This window comes from Papaver somniferum, chromosome 10 (assembly GCF_003573695.1).
Source record: "Papaver somniferum cultivar HN1 chromosome 10, ASM357369v1, whole genome shotgun sequence".
Taxonomy (NCBI): Eukaryota; Viridiplantae; Streptophyta; class Magnoliopsida; order Ranunculales; family Papaveraceae; genus Papaver; species Papaver somniferum.
In genome coordinates, this window is record NC_039367.1 from 86,509,363 (window position 1) to 86,528,461 (window position 19,099).

The 19,099-nt window shown below is 33.6% G+C and overlaps 1 protein-coding gene across 1 annotated transcript; it reads right to left on the reverse strand.

Moving 5' to 3' along the window:
• Positions 1 to 11,556: 11,556 nt before the first annotated feature.
• On the reverse strand, positions 11,557 to 12,599 carry LOC113315867. Its single transcript, XM_026564112.1, has 4 exons — positions 12,456 to 12,599; positions 12,316 to 12,368; positions 12,027 to 12,183; positions 11,557 to 11,838 (listed from the first exon to the last, which is right to left on the reverse strand). Exons 1-4 carry the CDS (start codon positions 12,597 to 12,599, stop codon positions 11,557 to 11,559), a joined length of 636 nt encoding a protein of 211 aa, XP_026419897.1.
• Positions 12,600 to 19,099: the final 6,500 nt, after the last annotated feature.

Genomic DNA, 19,099 nt, shown 5'->3' on the forward strand with positions numbered 1-19,099 from the left:
AAACCTACCGTTAACCTTCTAGGGGGAAGCCGTATTTACAACTTGTTATATTATAAACAGAGTTTATTTAAGATCCAAAACTCTAAATACCCGGTATGAATTATGGTATAGAAGAAAACCCAATATGAGCTATTTAAGGGTTTTCGAAAGAAAATGCTATATTCTTAAAGACAGGGAACATAGAGGAAAATTTGATTCCAAAAGTGATGAAGCAATTTTTCTTGGCTATGCCTCTGACAGACGTGCCTTCCGGGTATACAATCTCAGAACCAAAGTCATGATGGAATCGACTAACGTGGTTATTGATGACATTAGTGACTTTTGTCAAGACAATCACACTGCAGCAAATCTTCCTCCCTCCGAAACTGTTATTAAATAAAAATAGACTGAAGAAGAACCATCAGTTGTTCCTTTAGTTAGTGACACGGATGATAAAGACGATAATGAAAGTATTGTTGAACAACCCAATGATACTGAAAATATTATTCAAAAACCTGCTAAGTGGGTACATCAAAGACACTCCATTGAAGACATCATTGGAGATGCCAATGCTAGAGTTATGACTCAAAGAGAACTTCAGAATGTCTGTCACTATTCATGTTTTCTCTCTTCAATAGAACAAAAAAATATTGAGGAAGCACTCAGTGAACCTTCTTGGGTAAACTCAATGCATGAGGAACTTAATCAGTTTAAAAGACAAGAAGTGTGGGAACTCGTTCCTAAGCCGACATGAGTAAATATTGTTGGAACAAAGTGGATCTACAAGAACAAATCAGACGAATTCAGAACAATTTTCAGAAACAAAGCTAGGCTCGTTGCTCAAGGATAATCTCAAATCAAAGGTATTTATTTTGATGAAACTTTTGCTCCTGTTACTCGTTTAGAATCAATAAGACTTTTACTTGCTTATGCCTGCTAACTTAAGATAATTTTTTTTTAAAATGGATATTAAATATACATTTCTGAATGGGGATTTAAAATAAGAGGTGTTTGTTGCTCAACCCAAAGGATTTGACGATCCATTATTCCCAGATTATGTCTTTAAACTAAAAAAAGGCTTTGTATGGTCTAAAACAAGCTCCAAGAGCTTGGTATGATAAGCTGACATCCTTCTTACTTCAAAAAGGATTCTCTAGAGGTGGTTCTAATAAGACACTTTTCACCAAATGGAGTGGAAAAAATGTTCTTGTAGCACAAATATATGTAGATGACATCATCTATGGATTCACCTCAAAATCTCTAACTGATGAATTTATGAATCTTATGAGTGGAAAATTCGAAATGAGGAATGTTGGAGAATTATCATATTTTCTTGGTTTGCAAATACAGCAAAAAAAAGACAATATTCTTCTTTTCCAAGAAAAATATGCAAGGAGTTTAGTTGAAAAATTCGAACTAAAAAGTGCAACACTTATGGCAACTCCGATGCCAACTACCGGAAAATGTCAATCGAATCCAGTAGAAAAATCAGTTAATCAAAAATTATACAGATCTATGATAGGAAGCTTGCTATACTTAACAGCAACAAGACCTGACATTGCCTTTAGTGTGGGATGTTGTGCAAGATTTCAAGCAGATCCTAGAGAATCACATCTAAAAGCTGTAAAAAGAATCATAAGATGCGTCAATGGTACCCTAGATTATGGTCTATCATACTCTATGGATACGAACAATAGCCTTGTTGCCTATTCAGATGCGGACTGGGCAGGATGTGTAGAAGATCGGAAAACCACCTCTGGTGGATGCTTCTATGTTGGTAAAAATCTTGTAGCTTGGCACAAAAAGAAACAAAACTCACATTCTTTGTCAACTTGTGAAGAAGAATATATTGCTGCCGGTACATGTTGTACTCAAATTTTGTGGATGAAACAAATGCTCATTTACTACAGAATAAACAGTTCAACTATGAACATCCTTTGTGATAACTTAAGTGATATTCGCTTGACTGAAAATCCAGTTGAACATTCTCGTACTAAACACATAGATATTCGATATCACTTTATTAGAGAATTATATGAGAATGGAGTTATCAAATTGGAATATGTGCCATCTAAACGTCAACTTGCTGATATTCTCACTAAACCCTTAGACAGGGAAACATTCGAAAATTTAAGGAGGTCTATTGGGATTGTCAAGGTACATTAGTACCTTGTGTTTTAGGGTTTCAACTTTTGCAGTGCGTTAGTTAAAACCGGTTTTCAACCTTTCTCTGGTAAAGGTTGGTCCTTATTGTTGTTCTTTTGTCTTGCGAGAGGATGACAACACAACGGGGGAGATTTCCAACTTGAACTTGAGCTTAATGATATATCTTTCTGGGGTGAAGAGGATGCTGAACTTGAGGTAACGAATTTGTTAGTTAATTGTTTTCTTGTTTAAGAAAAGCTTGATTTTATTGCATATTTATTGCTTTTGCTTAACAAAATTTCGGTACAATTGATGTTTATTCCATTATGTGTCTATGGATGTGTGTGTGATTCAATTGTTTCCGGTTAAGAAAAACTATTGCTATCTTGCTTTATTTTTTGGTATCAATTGTTTAAGCTTACGAAATTTCGGTGCAATTGCGGTACTATAATGTTTATGTTTGTTTCAATTGCTTCCCGTTGAGGTAAATAATTATGCAAGTTGATTTATTTGGTTTGTATGAATTGTATGGCTTAACAAAAAGGTTTTCGGGATGAATTGTTTAGTCCAATTCGATTCCAGATAAGAGAAACTAAGTTATTTATGATCTTAGTTAGACTTATCAAAGTGGAGGTTTCGGTTATTCAAGTCTAATCGAATGCCTTAACAATAAATACTAGTTAACTAACCTAGTACTTGTTAAAAGTGAAAGGTCTAAGTTATTTTTTGAATATTTAGAACTTGATGAGAAAAATAGAGTTAATTCTGATCTTATCGAACAAGCGATTGTATTTGTACAATCGGTTTAGCAAAAGAACTAAGGTGCTTAGTCAATTTTTGATTTGCTAAACTATTAGGGAAAATTGCTTCAGGAAAATTTTTCCTTGGTAACATATCAAAACAAAATTACTTTGTATTTTCGGTTTTGATATTGGTTATCCAAAATGGTGTGTGGAACCCTCGTACTTAACTCTTATAGGTTGCAAGTATTTTAACATTTGTAAGATCCCTTCAGTCTGTCCTTTATTTGCTCGTACCTTTGTCATTTTGTGACAAAAAGGGGGAGAAATATATGGAGTAAACAAGTGATTTGGTATCACTAAGGAAAGGACAATGGTGCTTAAACATTATATCTAACAAAAGAGTAAAGCATAGACTAAGGGGTAGTAACATATCATATTGATACTTGAGGTTATCTTAACTACAAAGGGAATACAAATACGTGCGGATTGAAAATATACCTATCTTACCTTTAGGGGGAGTATTAGCTTTGTGATTATAATGTCAACATCAGCATTTATGGATTGAATGCATACAAGTTATTGTGCTATTGAAACTTGGAATCAAGCGTATGTGTAATGAATTCTTATAATTTGTTTATCCATATGATGTAAGAGTTTTGTCACTAAAATTGACAAAGGGGGATATTTTTAGAGCATAGATCGGTTGAACCCACCAAGCGTCGGTATGTCAAGTTTAGTTGTCATATTTTTGTGAATCAAAGCTCATTTAAAGAGTCGCTTGATTATTTACTAGATTCAATTTCGTATAGGTTAACTAAAAGTTACTAGGATATGAGACTTACAAGTATTACGTGAAGACTTGAAGAATGTGAAGAAGTAAAGAGCTACAACGACGGCATCATCCTTTCTATTGAGGTTAGTAATATTTGACTTGAACTGTTTCATTCCTAACGTATCTTTCAAGTCATGTATATTATAAACATAACTGCGAAGCTGTGAATGATTATACTCTAGTTATACATAGTATTAAGGAATTACAATACGAAGTATAACGTCTATATTTTGAACTTCGTATATAAAACATCGACATAATCGTATGAATGCTATTGTGATTATGTGTATGGGTATGGGTGAAGATTTCGTCCAAGGAAACAATGTTTTACATTCGTTTAAAGGAAGTACAATTCATAAACTTGTTTTATGAATCGAAAGGGAAATCACTAGGCTTATTGGTATTGTTAGTCATTTAAAATCTTTGGATTACCAATATATGTGTTTAATATAACCGCTCATAACTTGTTTATGTAACTTGGTAAAACTATTCACAATGCCTGACTTTTGTATTGGTATGACATTTATTAGTGAAATCGATCTTAAGTAATCACCTGAGATGGTATGATCGATATTTGTAATTGGTGTGACCATTCCTAGTCATTGGGTAACCGATCCTAGAACTTGGTTGGGACTAATCACAAGATGTGTAATCGATCCTTGTAATAGGTTAACAAGTTTTAGTAATTGGTGTAACCGATCCTATAACTTGTGCAACCGATCACAAGTAAGTACCATAAATAAGTGGTAACCGGTCCTGATACTTAGTTAACAATGTTTTGGAAACTAATGTGACCGATCCTAGTATCTACTTGGAGGTAGAACCGAAACTTGTTTTGGTAGAACCGTTAAACCCATGAATGGTGATTGAATGTTTTTGATCAATCACATAGTTCTTGGAAATCAGATGAACCAATTCTAAACTCATTTGGAAGTGTGGCAAATCGGTTCCAAGATTGTAAATATGAAAAAGGATTTACAAGGTAAAGATGTCGACATACTTTGAACATGTGCAATAATTCTTATCTTTTATTGTTCAAAGATATTCCTTAATAATTAAAGGAGAATCTCGGATCGAAATAAATTGAGAATCTTTTAATTAAGGTTTTTAGTTTTATATGATTTTTTCCAGCAATTAAAATGCATATCTTTAGAAAATAAAAATTGGTAATGTGCATTTACTAATTAGAGATTTTCTACTGATATTTCAGTCAATATTTGGACAGAGCATTTCCAGGAATTATGAAAACCGAATTTGGAAATATATTTCATATCTTGAGAATATTTTCGGTTTTGGAAATTCCTTGGTCTATAAATATTGAAGTTTGCATCTCGATCAAACTAATCCTTAGAGACAGCAAAACTACCTAGTTGTGTTGTTACTGGTGGAGCCGTCTATTCAGAGAGGAAAGTACCCTAATTAAGCGAAATCTCTTACGACCGCTCGTATTAAAGACTTCTTTGGGATTGGGAAGATCTACGAGTACCGTTGGTGGGAAACTAGATAATTGTAGTTTATTATTAGTTTTCGATTTATTTGATTGACTAACGGTTGTTGAACTTTGGTTTCACCTAGTTTGTTTATGCTTGAGAAATTTCTCTCCTGATATAAGATTCACTCAAACTAGATCGAAGTTTCGATGGGGATCTTTAGACTGTTTGTAGATCTAAAGACGTCTTGTGATAATCCATTGTTAACATACTTCGTTCTATATGTGATTGATCACAAGAGATTCAAGTTAATTGTGTGCAGGTGTTTATTGAAGATCTAAGAAGATTTGAATACAAAAAAGATTTCTTATTTGAGTTCATAATCTTTGGTGTGCACAAAACTTGATCGGCTAGGGATCCAACTATAATTGGTTTATATTTGTGATAACCTTGATTGATTGGTTGAGTAGATTGACATCAACACAATTCTTTGTGATTCAAAGTATTGATTGCATAGTCTAGACAATTACTTTGGTAGTTGTTGATAGATTGATCTAAGAACCTGATAAAGGAGTTTATTGGGATAAACGGAAGAGCCTTTTTTAAAATTCATATCACTTGTTTGAAAAGAGTTGTTACCGAACATATTTGTTGTTCCTTTACTTTTTATAATACGAACCAAAAGAATTGTTCCAAGTGCGTGACTTATTACAAGTTGGGGGCGCAGGGATACAGACGGAACTAGGTGAACTATAGGCTTAGTTGCTTGGTCTCAACTATATGAAGTTGGTTTAGATTTTGTATAGCGGCTTAATCCTGAAAGTATTCAATTATGGACAAGGTCCCGGGGTTTTTCTGCACTTGCGGTTTCCTCGTTAACACTTTTCTCCTGAGAGTATTCAATTTGTTGTTCCCGGGCTTAATCTTGTTGTGTCTTTTACTTTTCTATTTCCCCAATTATAATTGTTTTTATTATAATTAGAAGTAAAATACACAAACGTTAATCTATAATTACTTGATAGCAATCCTATTGTGTTTGGTTAAGTCCGAACCTATTATCAAGTAATGATACTTTGTTGTTGTATTGTCTCGATCTTGTATTCATAGTCAATCACACAAGTTGTCTTGTTGTTGTATTGTCTCGATCTCGTATCCATAGACGATCACACGAAGTGTGAACCGATTAGTTGTATTGCCTCGACGCAGTCCATAGACAATCACTTTCGACGAAAGGACTTATAAAAGGAAAAGTTTTAGATTGAGGTGTATTTGGGTACCCTTGTATTTTCAAGCATGTAAAGATAATCGTGATACACATGGTCTGGGCTATAAAGGTATAGAGGCTCCAAGTTCTGGTAAGATCAATTTTGTTCTTCCTAATAATCCTTCTCAAGCTGAAAATTTCACCAGCAGTAAAAGTGAAAAACTCTCTTCATCAGCAGATGTATCTGGAAACCAAGGATGTCATCCCTATAAGACTGCTCATTTGATAACAGTTAAAAAAATTCCTGTCAACTGCTATTATTGCTGAAAGAAAGGTCACGTTGAAAGAAGATGTCACCTTCGTTTACTAAATGAAAAACTTCATAACATTCTTGTATGGATGTATAAATAAATAATCAAACCCTCTTCTCAGTGTTCACTTAGAAGTTCATCTCTCAATCAAGAAAAGTGTTGTGATGGGCCAATTCCTGATTATGAATATAACACAACTTCTACTTACAACTGTAAAAAGAACAATGTTATATGGATGAATGATGACTCTGAAAGGATTGTAAAGAGAAAAAGGTCTCTAAGAAAGAAGAAAACTTCAAACTCTTCTTTTCTATTCATAGATGATCTTTCTTCTAAAACAAGTATTCCAGATTATATTCACGTCAATAATCGTGTCTCGGAACTCAAGACCAGTATCAACAGTCTCAAGCGCAAGATCAAGAAGGCAAGAAAAGCATCCAGTTCAGGTAACTTCTGTCCTTCTCCTGTTAATTCTTTTGAATAATCTTCTAAGGCCTCTGGTTTATGTCAAGGGAGTGAACAAAAAAATATCAATACCCCTGATGAGCTTCATGCTCATCATTTTACAACCTGACCATTTTTCTTGTGTATGTATCCTCGGTGAGACCATAAGATGATACACATATATCTCAATAAGATGTTTCTTTCTTGACAAATGGTCTGTGTTGTACTTTTGAGTTGATCTTGTTTCTTCTTTCTGAGCCTTGCTCCGGACAGTTGTTGTGCTTTGTCCGTCTGATGCCTTAATCAAATCTTTAGATTGTTCTTCCTCAATGACAGTCGATTTTGAACTTTGTGTTTTACTCTTCATGAGCCAAAGTTTCCTGTCATGTGTTCAGAACTTGTTTTTCAAAACATGTTTCTTAACAATTGCTCCTCTAGACTTCTGGTTTTTGATTTTTGGGTCATAACCATGAATTTTGTGCACCCGACCTGTTACCAAACGGTCACATATAACCCTAGGTTTCCTTGAGAAAATCACTTATATATATATCAAGGATCTCTTTTGATATGTATATTAGTTCGATAACGTCAAAAACGTTTCTGGGTGGTTTGATGTGCACAATGGAAGGATGCAATAAGGAAGGCAAGTTTAATAATGCCAAAGTTTTTGAACTTCACGAAGAACCCATCTCCATTGTTTTCTTTCAAGTAATTGGTCATGAAAAAGATCTTCCAGTTCAAATGTCCCTTCAATTGGTTGGAAATCTTCTTCAAGATTTTGAGGTAGTTTGTGAACAACTTGAAATTTCATCAAAGAACCTTTTGTTTCTGAAAAACAAGCTAAAGAAAGCGTCTTATGAACTCTCTCTTGTGCGTTCCTTGGTAGCTGATCATGTCTAAGTTTTTAGTTGTTCTTTTTAATTATCTAGGAAACTTATTATGAGAATTTATTCTTGTGTTTTAAGAAGGATAACTAGGGTTTGGAATAGCCATTATTGTGAGTACACATAGCCATTGCCAACGTTTTCATCTTACAATGATTTTAGATTTATTTGGTTAAATTCTAAAGTTTATTTGGAAGATGATTTTTGCAGTATTAATCTTTATGGTTTTATATATTGGAAATTGTTATAGGATATGTTGTTTACGTCCGTGAACCTTGACTGTCCCATACTTTTTCAAAAGTTATCTCTGTTATATGTCGGTATGAAAGTATTGATAAAAGATAGAATGAAATTGTGACTACAAAAGTTAAATCCTTTTATGTCATTATGCAAATATTGATTAAAGAAATGATGAACTTTTGTTTACAAAGATTAAGTCTATTATATACCATTATGCAAATAGTGATGAACAAATAGAATGAATTTTGATTATTCCGTAGTATTGGTCTTTCCTGATACACATCTTTCTGTATATACTGTGTTGCTCCATAAGTTCTCTTATGTTGGGTATGACCAATTGAATTGATCATTTTCCTTGTGGTTAGTTAAATTGAGATTTTTGGACACAAATTCATATTCTTATGTGATTTGTTAATATCCAAAGAAATCATTCTTTTCTTGTAAAAGTGAGGTCGCTCTTGTTGTTCTTTCGGGAATGACATTTTATGGGGGAGAGTTCTTAATTGAACTTGTGCTTAATTGCCAAATCTTTGTGGGGAGTGCGGTTGTCGAATATTGTAGGGGTTATCTTGTATCTTAATAAACTCCTTGATGAATGCATTTAGCTTCGGGTATATGATGGCATATAAACAATTTGATATGTTGTTCTCTTTTGGTCATGAAGTATCTCTATGAAAATTTCATGAGGATCCTACTAGTTTTCGTACCTTTGCCAATTTATATTGACAAAAAGGGGGAGAATTAATGTGTAGTTCACACTACAAATACATATGGATTACGGATCATTATGTAAGGGGGAGTGGTTTTCATGTTGATATGAAGTATTGACTAAGGGGGAGATAGTATTGTTGTCAAAGTTGTGATACAATTGAACTTTGATGTGTTGTATAATAATACTATGACACTGTATAACAATGATTGAGAGCAACTGTTTTCTCATTGTTATTGCTACGGATCTTCAACAACAATGATGCAGAATTGAACATAGGAATCATTGGTACTTGGAAGTGACGAAGATTTCGAGTAATGTTGAAGAACCAAGGAGATCAAGCATTTGGATGAGAAGCTACAAAGTTTATTTATTTTGTGATCCATATGTATTGATAGTTTTTCACTAAAATTGACAAAGGGGGAGATTGTTAGAGCACTACTCGGTCGAACTCGCAAGCGTTGTTATCTCAAGCTTGTTTGTCAATGTTAGTGATCAAAACTATAAGTCTTGATTTCTAGTATACTTATAGATGTCTCGGACTAGGTTAGATTGTGTAGTTGAGCATTAGACTTCATGGACTTCATCATTGAAAATGAAGAACTACTAAGGAGAGCTTGTGGAACTTCATCAACAAAAAGGTATGTGGAGACTGAAACTCATCTATCACTTGGAAAGTCTATTTCTACTTTATCTCCTATATTGAGACATAAGTCGTGTTACGATATAGTTTTCTATTATACACATTTGAGATTTCGAGATGAGTTTAACTCGCTTACGTATTTCTCAGAATATGTGTTGGCAAGCTTTCGCTTCGACCAAGTTCATCTTGATCATGTGAATCACCGAGTAATATCTTATATGATTTGTGTGATACAATCATTTGGTGTAAACTTGGTATGTTTCGATTATGATTATTTCAATAACTTGAAAATTGCTTTGATGCTAATAGTGTGTGAAAACGGCTATTGTCATCCTCTAAGAAAGTTTCAATGATTGAAATAAGAGTCTAAAATACTTAACCATCATTGGATTATAAACATATTGTGCATTCTTGCATGTATGTGATCCATGACCGGAACTAAAGTATGCATACCCGTATGCGTACTTGAAGTTGTGAAATTCTATGTACCAAGTACACATACCGGTACGCATACTTGCATAAGGTATAGGTCCGGAAATTTCTGCTGGGATTTGGAAGTGTACTAAGTATGCGTACCCGTTTGCATACTGGCGAACCCAAACTCAGACCGGTTACTTAAGTATGCGTACCCGTTTGCATACTTGAGTGGTTAAAGTTCTAAAATCGGTTGGCTTATGAACTAATACGTTTATATATTAAGGAATGCATTCTTTTCAAATCGTGGCTATAATGTTCATGAATTGATTCGAGTGAATCAAAACGATTTTGATTCAATTGTGTTCTTGTATACTTCTATGAGAATATAGCAATTGAAAAACTCTTTAACTAGTTTCATTTGAGTCATTTGAACTAGTTATGGTTAAGATGAATAAGGTTGATATGAGAGTATTCATATGGCTAACCTTGGTTAAATATTGTTGAGCCAACATGGTGTACACGTTTAGGTACGGCTACATAAACCTAAATAAGGGTACATTTCATTTGTGTATAACAAGATAAGTTCGATCTAACAGTTGAAAGATATTAGCTTGAATCTAATCAGGTTTTCATCTAACGATGAATATTGAATGCTTTGTTACCAAGGAAACTTAGATTGCAAACCCTGATTTGAAAACTATATAAAGGAGAACTCTAGCAACTGGGAAACCTAATCCCCACACCTCTTGTGTGATACTAGTTGCATAAGATAGAGTCGATTATCCTTTAACCTTAAGTTTTTCACGAAACCCTGTAGGTTAACGACTTATAGACTTCATTGGGATTGTGAAGCCAGACCCAACTATTTTCTCTGTAGTTGCGTGATCTGATCTTGCTGTTTCTATCGTATTTGAATACTATATTCTCTAAGATTGTCTCGAAATTTAATCTCCGATAGGCAAGATAAAAAGTAGTCACAAACATCTTCGTCTCATCGTTTGTGATTCCACAATATCTTATTTCGCTACCATACGATTAAGATTATTGTGAGGTGATTGATATTTCTAAGTTGTTCTTCGGGAATATAAGTCCAGTATATCAATTGTTCCTGTTAACCTTGATTTATCGAAAGACGGAACAAAACTCGTAGGTATTTCTGTGGGAGACAGATTTATCTATTCTTATAGACTTTTCTGTGTGAGACAGATTTGTTTATAAGGTCTTCGACTTTGGGTCGTATGATAGTGAGATCCATATTCTCTTTTAATGGAATATTTAGTTGTATGTCTTTTTGTATGATATATACCCATTTCAAACACCTCTGAATTAGATGAATGACCCAAGTCATTACTCAAGTCAGACCATAGATAAATGAAAACAAGTAATCTGATACCCGAGTCATATATCTCAAATCCAAACAAACAATGTTACCCAAATGGAACAACTAATACTCAATGAAATGCAATAGCAAACTTAACTCATAATATATCTTCAATTAGGAGAATATCCATAGGAAACAATAAAATAAACTAGAAAAGTAACAATTAATAGAAAGCGACATGCTAACTGTGATTTCTACTGACAAGTACTGTTATAACCAGGGCCTCCATAGTAAAAAGTATAACCTAACTCCTCACGGTAATCATCAACATGCACACCATAACAATTTGGGGTTGTCTCGTATGTCATAACGGTCTTTGTCTGAGGCGTCTTCCCGGAAGCTCTAGCTATATGATTTAAATCGATTGCTGTTACTTGCTGGAAAAAACTTGACACTCCAAAATTTCCTTCTGAAGGTAATTGGCCACTACCCATGTCAGTAGAAGTATGGTGTCCTTGTTTCTTTGTGTTCGCTATCTGTCCTCCAAAATATAATCTGGTTGCTTTTACGGATAATAACGTAAAAAGAGACGACAAAAAATATCCCACGTTAATACCTTGATATTGTATCCACTGGTTTCCGGTCGATTCGTCCTGCAAATTGTTAGGTCTATTAGTTCCTCATGTTTATTTTACTGTGATTGTCAAAAACATCAGTAGTTTACCTGAAAAATAGTGAATGTGGGATCGTATTGGCTTCCCATGAGAATAGATGTTGGATCGAATATGGCACCAATAGAAATAGTCGAGGATATCAGCACAAAATTTGGGCACTTGATATCATCACAACCTTTTTTTTGGAAACGGTCAGCCTGAAAATAACTAAGAAAATGATAAGGTTATACTTGTGAGAATGATAAATATAAAATCAGGATATAACATAAATAAAAAAATTATGGAATTTATGCACAGATTAAAATAGATAAGTTAGAAAATCGACAGAATGATACTTACTGTCCACGACACAAAGAACCTTGGCTCACTGTCACCATAATGTCTGAGTAGACCTAATTTTGAAAACCAATATTAAATCACAAGAGTTATATTCAAATTAGTTTACAAAGAAATAAAAATATTTTGGATTCGTACCTTACCCTCCATCCAGCACTAACAGCTTCTGCACCGTCATCCGCTATAACCGAAATCGACGCTGCACTGTATTCCCCTAGTTCAGTTTCTGGTTTCCAAATGTTTATCTTCGCTTGTGCACCTCGAAATTCTCCTTGGGGAGTAACCATCAGATACTATAACGTGGCGGATTTCAAAATCAATTACGCCTCACATGTATTTCAAAGTTTATCAAAATACTCTTTATCTAATTAAAGTTTATCAGAATATATACTCTTTGTCTAACCAGTTTCTTGTAATAATACTCTGTATCCAATAATAAAAAAATTAAAAAAAGAATCAATAGCAATAATAATATATACCTCACGGGGGTCTGTAACTTCTTCGTTTTTTCTTCGGTACAGATGACCATTGTTTGGGGCAAAAATTTACCCGATAGCTTTGTCTTCACATTATAATTTCTGTTGGATCTTGTTATAGGAACAGTTCCTTCTGAGCATGTCCCATATTTATGCCAGGATTGTCTAAAATTTGTTGTTCCCAAGTTATAGAATCCTTTGGGATATGAACTTGGTTTCATCTTTTTCAAAGATGACCAATATTTTTAGGATGAACTTCAAACAGATATATGCATAATATATGATCAACACAACCAATACATTAAAATAAATATAGAAATAAAGCCAACTCATATATATCGAAATATTATTTACTTGTATCTTGTGATTATGAAACAGAGGATTATTCAAGACAGGTTGTTTGTAAACATCATAACAATCGAAAATCTCGCCATTATCTCCCTACAAGTTAAATGTTTGTAAAATCGTAAGCAAAAAACTAAATGTCGTATTGGTACAAGAAAATAATTTTAGATATAGTCAATAATACCTTGATGGTTTTGATTATTGCATTGTTGGATGCTTTCTCAATCGTTCTTCCATCAACTAACTCATGAATCAAAACTACAAGAACGAGCATAAAAGATACACGCTGCGAGTTATGTCCATAAACCTGGTCATTGCAAGAGAAATTCAATATTGGTTTACGAAGGCGATGAAGATTATTGAATGTGGTGATTAAAATATAGTTTACATAAACGAGGCGATGAAGATTATTGGTGAAGGAGGCGATGAAGATTATTGGTTTACATAAACGAGATATATAGATAATGGAGAATTTCTCTTAGTTTTGGCATTTTATATTTAAATATGGTTATAATACAGGTGCAAAATAGGGAAGCTAATCTCTTAAGGTGGTAGCCTTGGCAGTGCTCTTCACAAGTTTTGGTATTAGTTAATAAAAATATATGAATTTAGAAATCCATTCAAAGATAGAGCGTGTTTGTATATATATAGTTGTTGTTCTTTCCATTAATAAGATGGAATTTAATCGTGACATATATTTAATTTAAGGTATCTCTAAATTTATTGAAGGTAATAAGAAATCCTTTTTTTCCATTAATAAGAGCTTTTCCAATGGTCATTGTGTGTGTTTCCTATATGGAAACACAAAAGACATTCTCAACCTATTTTTCCTTAAAATTAGGGAGGAAAAAAAATCCATCTCCAACCGTACTCCATGTAACCTCTTCTTTTAATCAGTACAAATTTTATTTTCCATAAGTAAGATTTTATTAGAGTTAAAAATGGTTAATTAATATATTAAAGTCAATTCATTTAAGTAAAAGTTGACTAGGATGATAGACAATGTCAAGGGGAATGTCTAAAACTTGATATTCACCTTGACAATGTCTATCCAAAATCATCTATACATTGGTTTAAGACATCAGGGTTGGAGAATGATTTTAGAGAAAATGGATGTGTATCCTAGGTGGATTTTGACATTTTTCTTCACACACATGCCATTGGAGAAGCTCTAAGCAGGAATTAAATCGTGACATATATATTTATTTAAGGTAATAAGAAAAATTTATTTTGGAGATTATCTAATATCCTTTCTTTCCATTAATAAGCTGCAAATGAATCGTGACGTAATAAGGAAAATTTATTTTGGAGATTGTCTAAAATCCTTTCATTCCATTAATAAGCTGGAATTGAATCGTGGTATATATTTATTTTAAAGTAATAAGAAAAATCTATTTTTGGAGATTGTTTATGTTGGAAACTTAGGGTATGGAATAGAAACATCAATGCTTGAAGTCGCATAATCGCTTTCCTTAAAACGTTATTTTCTCCCACTCGCTAAGAGTTTGTTGGGGGATCAAATGCAAACCGTTTTCCAGGATACAATCAAGCCTTTGCGTGACCGGCGATCAACAACAATCGACGAATCATCCTTGAACTCTACTGGTATTTTCTACTCGTTTAGGGAAGAGGGGGAAGAGTTAGAATTCTTGTGGATTTTCCAGTTTACTTGAACCCTTATATAGATTACCAAGAGATACAGACATGTCTCTTTGGAAACTATGCGAAAAGGCGTCAATCGGAATACCCAGTTACTATATGGACATGTCTCTTAGGCTGTTAGGCAGTAGGTCACACTTTTTATGGACACGTCTCTTCAAGTCCAAAATTGAAATTTCCATATAACCACTTATACCTCTTCAAACCAAAAACAGTAACATACTTTTTATTCCCCTCTATCTCTTGCAGGTTACATAACTAACCAAATATATATTTAATCTAACCCTAATTGAATATTGATCAGATATTCAACAATCCCCCACTAGATTAAATATACAAGTCAAACGAGTAATGTGATGATTCTGTGCATACACAAATTTACAACAATCTTATAACGCATAATCGCTTTCCTTAAAAAGTTATTTGCTCCCACTCGCTAAGAGTTTGTTGCGGGATCGAATGCAAACCGTTTCCCAGAATACAATCAAGCCTTTACATGACCGGCGATCAACAACAATCGACGAATAACCCTTAAACTCTACTGGTATTTTCTACTCGTTTAGGGAAGAAGGAGAAGAGTTAGAATTCTTGTGGATTATCCAGTTTACTTGAACCCTTATACTGATTACCAAGAGATACAGACATGTCTCTTTGTAAACTATGCGAAAAGGCGTCAATTGGAATACCCAGTTACTGTATGAACATGTCTCTTACGCTGTTAGGCATTAGGTCACACTTTTTATGGACACGTCTCTTCAAGTCCAAAATTGAAATTTCTATATAACCACTTATGCCTCTTCAAACCAAAAATAGTAACATACTGTCTATTCCCCTCTATCTCTTGGAGGTTACATAACTAACCAAATATATATTTAATCTAATCCTAATTGAATATTGATCAGATATTCAACAATCCCCCACTAGATTAAATATACAAGTTAAACGATTAATGTGATGATTCTATGCATACACAAAGGTGTCATGAAGATTAAACTTTTCAAGAATAATTGAGGACGGGCTTAACTCTCAAGAATAATTATCAACTTACTTATTGGTTTATTTATTTATTTTTCATTGGTCAAAACTAAGGTTTGAAAAACAGCTCACCACAAGGTTTGAAACTAAGGCATTTTTCAACCTTAGGCATTTTTCAGCTTCTTCATAAATTTTATGACATCCCTGGGTGTAAATTGGGCCCGGACAGACCACCCGACCCTAATTAATTGTCAACACTTTAAAACCCTATCTCAAAGCAAAGACAGTGAACAAATGGTGAAATATAGATTCCTTTTTAATCGTGGAGGATTTGCTCGGTCAATTTTGATTTTATTAACTAATTGAATTTAGTGAAAACTACTACCACATCCATTTTTCAGATTTTTTACACTAAGAAACCCACGCCCAAAAAAGTTCAGGCGCGCACCCATGTTCTTTAAGAAAATTTCTCCCAAACCCATAATTTATAAAATTCATTTTTTCATTTTTTTCAATGCCAAATTCTTTTATAATGCTGCTCGATAGTTTTCACTTCGGAAATCCCTGCACATTAAAATCGCTGACGGATGATTCAACAAAGGTTTTTCTTCTATGATTTCATCGAGATTTTTCAGTTGAGGATGATGAAGAAGCAGAAAAGAGAAGACGTCATCAATTTTCCCCTCGTATTTGACCTAATATTCTTCTTTCTGAATCTATCTATTTGCAACTGCTATATGATTCCATGAAAGAAGATGCCATCAACTTTCACCGCTGCCGCCTAATAGTTCTCTGTTGATCATGATTTAAAGGTTCAATATCGATCTTGTTTCTGAATCTTAATAGCAAGCGTAGCTAGGTTTGGTGGTAATTTGGGTAAACCCCCTTCAAATTTGTTGAAGCTTAGATCCATTGATCTTAAGTTTAGAAGGGAACTAAAGGAACTCAGGAGATTAAGTTTATCAGGATGAAGTTGAACTAAAGGAATTTTTGTTACACCAGAAGACGAATTAAAGTCAGAGTTAGTAACAAGAATATTCTCATTGTTAACATCATCGACAATATCACCATTTTGGCGTACTGAATATATTCATTATAAATTAATCACAACCAGAATATCAGTTCATCTTTCATTCATTGGTATTTTCTACTTGGAGTAAGTCTTTGGAATTTTGATACTTCTTTTTTTGTTATTACAGTATGCTTTTGAGTCTGGTTTTTTTTCCCAATAAGATTGTGCTAATGATGGGATTAATCAGGTTGAAGAAAATGCAGGAATAGATAAATTCGAAAGGAATATCGTAAACTTGGTACTTGTTTGTTTTTATTTGATTTCTGATATGATTTAGGATTACTCTGTCGTGAAGTTTGTGTTGGCGTTTTGTTTTGTAGCTGTGCAACTTCATCCCGATAAATACCAACATCCAAAAGCTGAACTGCATTCAAACTTGTCTATGAGGTCAGATTCTGAATTCCTTTAGTTCAGAATTCCTTTTGGGCATGCTTTTTGGTGTTTCAGCTGTTGATTGAGTTGGTGGTGGTGGTGAATTTGGAGGACATAACTTGGTGAATTTGGAAAATGTCTGCATAACATGTAATGCAATAACGAAATTGGTTACATAACTTGTTATGCAGTCCAGAAAATGGCTGCATAACACGTTATGCACCTATAATAATATCTACATAACATGTTATGCAGTCGAAAAAATGAATGCATAACCTGTTATGCATCCGAAAATATGACTGCATAATGCATTATGCATCGAGAAAACTGTTGCACAATCTTTTATGCATCGAGAAAATAGATGCATAACCTGATATGCATCCGTAAATATGGATGCATACTGCATTATGCATCATTTTTTTATGTACGCACTAAAATTAACCAAAACAATGGTTACATAACTTGTTATAGATGCATAACTTTGTTATCCAAATGCATAATTTGTTATGCAGTGGAGAAAATGGTTGCATAATTCGTTATGCGTCTGCAGAATGTGTTATACATCTTTTTTGGTGGCTGCATAATGGTTATGTATCAACTTTTCGAAATTTTTGCCTAAAATGATGATCACCTTCGATTTTTTCGTGATTTTTTTTTGATATTCTTGTTTGTACTCGTTGCGTAGCTCTCTTAAAAAGATTTCCAACGATATAAAATTTGTAAAATTCCAAGGCGCGGATTTTTAGATATGTTATATCCAAGTTGCGTTGTCAATTATACCCCTAATGCATAACCCATCATGCGGATGCATAATCCTTCATACATACATTTTTAATAATTTCATATAATCATGGGTGTCACGGAACTAAAAATTAATTGTGAGCCTGACAATGAGAATAATATTTTTTTTGGGTATGCGCCTAAGTTTCCCCAAAAAAGTTATATCTTAGATCCAACGGCAAAAATAAAATTAATTTGAATCCAATGGATTTATGTCAGGTGGAATATTTTTTGGATCCTTTAATTTAGGTATTGATATTATCTTTTTTGATAATCTTATATAACATTGACCGTGTATAAATAGCTAACATAATTTTTCGGAGTTACAGATAATCACCGCTTTTGGGATTTGTTTATACTAACATACAAATATAATACTCCGTTAACAATTGATGGGTTTTTATCCGTCGGAACCTGGTGGAGGTAGAATTTTTTATTAACAGCATGATGATATTTTCTCTCAAATCAGAATAAATGTTTTTACACATATTTATTATAATGTTGTTAATTAGTCATTACTCGTTTAATGTTTAATAAAGGATTTACTTTTGTCCACAGATGGTGGGAAGATTTATTAAACCCAAGGATGTGGTGTATGAATGTGGACCTTCTTGTGTAAACCGGAAATCACTGAAATACCGCCTTGAGGTCTTCCGGATTTTAATTCTTTCAGGAGTCCGAGGACTGATGCGGGAATACAATCAACAAGTTTATACAAAGCACCTTAGATATTACCTCCACCATTTTTTCCATGTATTTGTTCCTCTTGAACTAGTTTCAAGACGGGTAAAAGAGCTCATAACATATTTTTTTACAGTGGTTAACTTTCTCTTCTGCATTCATCTCCATTCCCTGTCTCTTTAAATTCTATACATCATAGAGAGAAGACTAGGAGAGGTATCCATAAGTCAAGTGCTTGTTACCAAAGTGTAATCTTTATAAATTTGATATGCTTGCATTTAATAAAATATGTGCTATGTTTTTTTCTCTTTAGATTATATATCTTGGATGCTGGAATCTGGATTTTTTACACCATGATAGGTGTATACCGGGCATAGTCCATTGCTGTGAATACATTGTTTCTATTTCTGGTGATGGCTTTTAGTGA

Bases quoted from the DNA above. Each gene is read 5' to 3' on its own strand.
- LOC113315867 (XM_026564112.1), bottom strand. From the start codon at position 12,599: ATGGTTACTCCCCAAGGAGAATTTCGAGGTGCACAAGCGAAGATAAAC. The intron at 12,184-12,315 runs GTAAGTATCATT...TCATTTTCTTAG, and splicing joins GGTTCTTTGTGTCGTGGACA to TTATTTTCAGGCTGACCGTT. The intron at 11,839-12,026 runs GTAAACTACTGA...TTTGGAGGACAG, and splicing joins CCACATTCACTATTTTTCAG to ATAGCGAACACAAAGAAACA.